Below are 7,338 nucleotides of genomic sequence, written 5' to 3'. Positions count from 1 at the left end.
GTATAAGAGGTAACACCACAATAATACTGTACCTGGCTTTTAAAATCTACTTTCTATGGTGGCCATACTCTAAAACAGTGGGTTTCAACCTTTTTTTTGGTTAAGGAACCCTAGAATTAAATTGTGAAATTCTAGGGAACCCCAACCATTGCCCTCACCCCACCCCGCCCGTCTCTCATCCCCCGTTTCACACTCCCTCCTCTCTGTTCCCCCATCGCGCTCTACACTCCTTTCCCCCTTATTCTCACCCCCTCTCTTGCCCCATTACACTCTCCGCCTTTCCCCAGCGCGCGCACACACCTTTGAGCCTGCGGTGCAGCGCCGATCCGAAGCTCCCTCCTTCTGTTAGGCTAAGGCCCCGCTCCCTCAGTCAGGCACAGACCGCAATATGCGGTCTGTAGGGAGCGGGGGCGTGGTTTGAGTGGAGGGACCCACTACTCCCCCCCTCCCTCCACAGGCTCGGTCTGCAGGACAGGAGGGAGCTGCTGCGGGCTGCTGGAAGGTAAGCAGCTCCCTCCCCCTTCCCACACAAATGCCCTCACACACGCTGACACAGACACACACACACACACCACCCCCTACCTTGTGTAGGAAGCTGTGTGACAGCTCCCGCTCCCGCCGCTGATCGGCTCAGCGCACCACGTGACGCGTCACCGCTCGGGATCACAATTTTCTTGCATCCCTATGCGGCTGACGCGTCACAGCGCGTAGTGAGCCGTGCAGCGAGAGGGGACTGGGACCTGCTCAGAAGGATTCCCCTGCTGGTGGGGAACGCTCGTGCGGCCGCCCGCACCGCCGGCCGCAGCGGGTCCCAGCCCTTAGCCGGAAATTGAACGCGTCTTCCGGCATCAGCAGGAGAAGGGAGAGGATGGATCGCAGTGTTGCTGCTGAGTGCGGTGTCACCCGCTCCGCCGGGCCTGGGACAGCTGTGGGAGTTGTCCCATCTCTCCCCCCCTGGCGCCCGCGGTACCCGAGGGGAGCTTGTGGAACCCCGGGTTGAAATACAAACATGCTGGGGGCAAAAAAGCTGTCTAATAAACTAAGAAATGTGAGTCACATTTTTCTCCCGTTAGCGTCTCTGTTACCAGAGCAGCCTGCATGCATTTTATAAAGACACGTTTGTCTGAGCCCAATAAAAGCAGAGGAGTAGATATGTACTGTATAGAAGTATGTAACAATAATACAGATAATACCTTCATGGAATGGTTTTATCTTTGGTGAACCCTGGAGCATAACTCTGACCTACTTTCCTGCATAGCCATATATGTCACACACCTTCTGTGGTGAAGGGGACATGTAGTATGCAATACAGCAATATATGTCTGCAATAGAGCATAATCCTTGTAAACAAAAAGGTGCTATATACACATTATAACAATAAAGAAGAAGGAGAGGCTCATTTCAAAAATACATTTTCTTTAAAAACAAAAACAAAAAAGGAAATCAAATTTGTTAAAAAAACAATAGTGATGCTCCGTACCATTTATTGCAACCAAACTTTTGACCATTTGAAGGAAAGTACTGACCAAAGCTGGTTACTGTCAGCAAAGTAAAAATACAAAATCGTTGCTGCCACCACATGGATTATAGTAGAGAATTACAAGACAATCCTCTCCGGTACTAAAACAATGACGAATACCAGCACTGTCTGATGACAGGAGGGGATCAAGCAGGAGTTTAGCAACTGCACTAATCAGACCTTTCTACTAGAACTGCCCCCTTTAAATATTGAATTATTGAATGCTAAATCTGGGGATTCAGAGTGCAGCAGTTGGGGAGCCCTTTTATGGCACCGCACACACCTGCAATAATAATAATAATAATAATAAAACAGAAAGGTGTCAGTAGGTGGCGCTGCTGTTTGCAAAGCTTTAGACCAGGGCTCTTCCAACTCTTTCTCCAAAGGGGTTAGGTCAAAAACATTTAGGAGTAGGAGTAGAAGGGCCGCAAGCGTATTGTAATGCTATTTTAGATACATTTAAAGACTTAAAAATTACTATATTTTAACATTTTGCAAGCATTCATAAAAACATCTGTACCATATCTATTTACATTACTCTAATTTACAAGTGCGTTTCAGTGTGAAAAGCTGCACTTGGCAGCCTAAGCAACTGGTATGAAATTATCAGGAGCACAGAGTTCAAGGGCCAGATGAAGGACCCTCCAAAAGGCCACAAGTTGGCAGAAAGGCCGCCAGTCGAAAAGCTCGGGGTCAGACCAAAGTCACAAATGATCTTATTTCCAATAAACTTTGCACACCACTTTTGATGTGTACTGTGCACAAACGATCTTACCAAAGAAAACGTTCTCAATATTGCAAAGTCAGAACCAAAAAATGCTCTTAGAGCAGAAGCGAAACGAGTAGGTCTACGAGACAATGTCAATATCATGATCAATCACACACTTCGTGGGCAACAGAGGAGAGGTTATTACAAATGACAATGAACTCTAATACAGTTGTATTCATTCAGCGTTAAAAAATACCAGCTTGATTATTCAGAATGAGGGTTATTTTCTTTTTTTTAAAATAACAAATGTTAACGCATTTGCCATTACACAGGACTGCAACACACTGAGCAGCACTTATAGTTATAGCTATATTGGGCTATACAATCATAGCATGATTATTTTCATGGACAGCTCACACTAACCAAATATAGAAAAGTAACAAAGCAGTATTTATCAGGAATGGTTTTCAGAAACTCTGCCATCTTGTCTATAGAAAAACACATTTGATAAAAGAATACAACCACTAATACAATCCAGTCTCCAGGCATGGAGTTCTTATGCAGTGTGTATTTGTAGAGGCGGGTTGAATTTGTCTCCTTTAAGTTATCCATAGCCATATCGCTCAGTCACAGTTCTGTCGCTGGGTGTAAACTGGCCACTTAACTTCATCAGCAGCTTTATAACGAGACCTGCCTGTTTGTTGGAAAGGAAGAAATATCACTTTTTAGAGAACTCACATTTGTATTGTAAATGAGGTATAAATTCACCCTCAATACTTGAACAGTTCAGGGTTAAAATGTTTGATTGCATCAGCCTGTAGGAAGCTGAAACTGCATCTTCACTGTGGGGTAAACTGGATCAAACAAACAGCTACTGTAGTTAAAAGGAGCTATAACTGCTCATATCATCTCATTTATCCCGAGATTATCAATAGTAAAATGTCAGCAGCATTGTGCGCTGGGCTGTGTCTATGTTTGCTAAAAAAGCCTTTACACATACATCCTCGCACATAGGGGTGCACGCAAACACACAATTCTGCTGCACTGTGTGTCAACTACAGTATAGCTTTGTTTCTCAAACCCCTTCTCATGGAACCCCAGCCAGGCTTCAGTTATACCTCATTCATTACTAAGGGCACATGAATGAATCAACGAGGCCATGATCTGGCTGGGATGTGCCGAGCAGAGGGTGAAAAACACTGGCCTACGATGTCCAGCATCTAAAGCATCCTATCATTGGGATTCGGGAAATAAAAAACAATGGACATGCCTTGGGAAGAGAGAACTTTTATAAGGGAGAAAACAGAAAAAAGTCTTTTTTTTTTTTTTAGCCAAGGGTCATAGTTTCACTGAGAAATAGGGAGAGATGGGAGAGATGGCCGAAATGGCGCGGACCACAAATGAGTTTAATGTCACAATGTTTTAGTTTAAAGGAGCAATTCATATGCTTTTTTTAATTTATAATTTGTTTAACATAGGTTTGAAGCAGGGGGTCTCCGGATCTGACCCCCATTACATTCCGCTCCGGGGACTCATTGCTTCTAGAGATGCTGACCTCCAAAAGGGGGTGCCGGCAAAGTTTGGAACTGTGCCATTACGTGAACCCTGGTAGCTGAGCGGAGACCGGTGCGGGGGTCCCCCGGAGTGGGAATGAGTGGGGCTCATGCTTGGATTGCCAAGATTCGGCCTTGAGGCTGAGGTCCTACTTTTTCTCTATGGTCTATAACTACAGTACTTCTATTCTCTCCCTTCTCCAAAGGGACATCACAGGATCAGAGGCTGAGCAATTAAAATGTATATATGTGTATACATAAGAAGGCTGTACTAAGAAATGCTATTTAACCCTTTTGCAATGTGTTGCTGGCAGCAAAAGTGTTAAGAGGCCGTATGGATAAGTCTGTGAACTGACGGTGAGCCTGTTGGTTAGGATTATGGGAGGCTTCAATAATAACAGCATTACATGTAAGAAAAATGGCCAGGCACTTTTGGATCTCCAAGCAAAAATCAGCCATATTTTACCGACGTTTCGACTGTCACAGCAACCTCTCGCAAGACAGTGTGAGCCAAAACGTTGGTCAAATATAGCAGATTAAGCGGTTTTTGCTTGGAAATCCGAAAGTGTCCGGCCGCCTTTCTTGCATGTAATCTTGATGTTCTGTGCAGCAGCAGGTCTGACCATTGGTTAGGATAGGGGTGGGCAACTCCAATCCTCAAGGGCCACCAACAGGTCAGGTTTTCCGGCTATCCCTGCTTCAGCACAGGTGGCTCAATCGACTGAGTCTGTGATTGAGCCACCTGTGCTGAAGCAGAGACTGATTGAACCACCTGGGCTGAAGCAGGGATATCCTGGAAACCTATCCTGTTTGTGGCCCTTGAGGACTAGGAGTTGCCCACCCCTGGGTTAGGAGCACTAGTATTTATACAAATGTTTTTTGTGCTAAAATGAGTGCTGCGATATCTCCCGATCGTCAATAATCACAGGACATTTACCTGCTTGGTGTGAACGATGAAACTCATTTTGTTTTCCAAACTATGGATTTGGAAACAGGTATCTGCGTCTCCCAGCTGCCACGTGAAGCAGCCAAACTTTAAACTGATGAGCAAGGCCTGCAACACAAACATGAAGCGCTGTATGAGTAAAACACGCACAGATGTAGCAGACGTTATTGCACTCACGAACGTGCCAGCGGGAGCAATAACGCATTCACCCCTTTATCGCGCGCGGCGCATGCAGACACAGTGTTTCTCCCGCTGGTGCGTTTGTCGCGCTACAGCGGCCCGGCGGGCGCAATGACGGCTGCCACATCTGCACACTTGGAGCCTTCCTGATGTAAAAAAGTGATATATTCTATAACTAAGGCTTGTACATTAGTGAAGTGTATAACCATTGCAGTATTGTACCATCGTGAAATAATGCTGAATAACACTAAAAGTGAACTAACACTTATAAGATGGTGAGTGGATGTAATATTATTACATTTTTTAATGTCTCCCTTGTTTAAAGCTCTTTACAGTATAGACATATACTATAATATATAACCTTATTAACAAAGTGACTAAGTAAATATGGTCCGTAGCTTTGCTGTTTTTCTTTTGGGGAGAGGGGAATATTTATTTATATTGCCTGAACCGAGGGGTCCCTCGGAGTCGATCCACAATGCCCTGACCTCCGTGGCCCCCCCTAAGAGAACGGCAGTTTTCTCCATCGGGCAAGAATACTTGCTTAATGCAAACAAAATGGCTTCCAGTGTCACCCTTCGTCTGGCTGCCAATAGAAAGCTGCAACATCATTGGTAGATGACGTCACAACTTACTATTGGTGACCACAAGGCTGTACAGTATGTGTAATTATTCGTGGCAAATACCAGCCTCAACACCTACAAATGTCTAGTGTGACGGGTCAGCTCCAGGAGAGCCCTCTGTTCAGGCGCAGTTAAAAATATCAAAATACACAGGAGAATTACCAAAATACATCAGTTTCCAGGTACATGGTACATAACGTACAATACATATCAATGTATAATTATGCCATTACTAATACTATATAATACTGTAAAATAAAATGTGTAATATCACACTGTCCCTGCTGTCCTGTAGAAACTGTGAAGACTACATGTGCAAGGTGCGATCTTTCCAAGTGGTGGCTTCTCTAGCCCCAGTTTCCTCAGGTATACCTTGGTTTCCAAGTTGAGGAGATGGAGTCCCTTTATGTTGACTCCAACATACACTCGGATGACTTTGTGGTTGCTGGAGCTCGCCTTTGTGAAAATCTGGCCCGTGAAGAATGCTGCTCCGTAGGTAGGAATGTCCCAGCAGGTCTGAAGGAACATGCGCTGCAGATGGTGCATCTCCTTGCTCACACCCTCACTCGCACTTAAACTCTGAGAGCAAACAACAGAATACACAAAAGTCCATTGATCCAAACTAAAGATGGCAAAGTACATAGGCCTCAAACGCATGAAGCGATTACTGGGCTAATATATTCGCATCTTATATTTAATCGGGCTGAATACACAAATCATTTTGTCTGTAGTAGTGCTTTTTAAATTTTTTTTTTAAAAAATGCACATGCAAAGGCCAGTAAAGTGCATTATTTACACACACAAAGTGAAATAACACTTATAAGATGGTGGGTGGATGTAATATTATTATATTTTTCACACACACATATTGTAATATTATATATTACACACACACAATTTGTGTAAGTACATGTATTATTGTTTCTATATGTCTTTATCATATGCACTCTAAATTGATACTATACTACAGCCTTTGGGGCTTATTCTATATCTGCCGAAGTGGTTGATCGGGTCGTTTTGGCCGAAATTTCCCACTGAAGTCAATTGGGTGGGTGGGTGGGTGGGGGCCAGGGACACTTGGGTGGGAGGCAGTGACTGGGTGGGGTGACTTACCTTGCCGCCGGACGCTTTCCCCTGCTGCCCCCGATATCCCCTGCTGCCCCCGATATCCCCTGCTGCCCGGGACGGGAGGTGGGCTTGGGGGCACGGGAGGTGGGCTCGGGAGGGGGTGCCACGGGAGGTGAGCTCGGGAAGCTGGCCGCGGGGGGAAGCGGGCCGCAGTAGGAGCTTGTACTTCCCCCTCCGTCCCACGTAACGTGCGGGCCGCAGAGGAGCTGGTACTTCCTCCTCCGTCCCACGTTGGGAGCGGGGGGGAGGAAAGGAGCGGGCCCTGCTTGCCCTGCGCAAGCGCGCGGGACCGCGGGGGGGAATCGCCGCCATTGTTTTTTAATTTGAGCGGGGGGGACGGGAGACACCGCCGGCCAGCCTGGCTGCGACCCGGCAATTTTGGTGCCGTGGCCCTCCATTTGGGAAACGCTGCTCTATAGCACAGACTGACCTGCTGAGGGCGCAGCGGCCACAGAACGGTATCAGTTATTTGTCGTTGTAGCTAACAGCATGTTATATGTTTCTGGTGTAATTGATGGGCATAATTAAATGGCGTACCTTGTACTCGTGTAGAATTCGATTCGTCCAGTGAGGTGCTTTGCTTTTCACTTTAGTCATTGGCACTATGGATTTTAGATTTTCTTCACTGTAAGAAAGGCAAAGGATTTCAATTAATCAAGACAGATGGAGAGAGAGAACGG

General features: G+C 45.8%; 1 protein-coding gene across 5 annotated transcripts in view; it reads right to left on the bottom strand.

Moving 5' to 3' along the window:
• Positions 1–255: 255 nt before the first annotated feature.
• Positions 256–7,338, bottom strand: part of KRIT1 (KRIT1 ankyrin repeat containing) — a 71,148-nt gene continuing 64,065 nt past the window's right edge. For all 5 annotated transcript variants that reach the window (XM_075587373.1, XM_075587374.1, XM_075587375.1 and 2 more), the window contains 4 exons: positions 7,196–7,283; positions 5,903–6,109; positions 4,719–4,835; positions 256–2,922 (listed from right to left, as the gene is read on the bottom strand). In XM_075587373.1, the coding sequence (XP_075443488.1) occupies positions 2,833–2,922; positions 4,719–4,835; positions 5,903–6,109; positions 7,196–7,283 (502 nt within the window). In that variant the 3' untranslated portion in view covers positions 256–2,832. The remainder of the gene's footprint in view (positions 2,923–4,718; positions 4,836–5,902; positions 6,110–7,195; positions 7,284–7,338) is intronic.

The sequence above is a fragment of the Ascaphus truei genome, chromosome 2, assembly GCF_040206685.1.
Source record: "Ascaphus truei isolate aAscTru1 chromosome 2, aAscTru1.hap1, whole genome shotgun sequence".
Taxonomy (NCBI): domain Eukaryota; kingdom Metazoa; phylum Chordata; class Amphibia; order Anura; family Ascaphidae; genus Ascaphus; species Ascaphus truei.
Note: the sequence above shows the minus strand (reverse complement) of the source record. Positions and strands in the feature narration are given on the sequence as shown.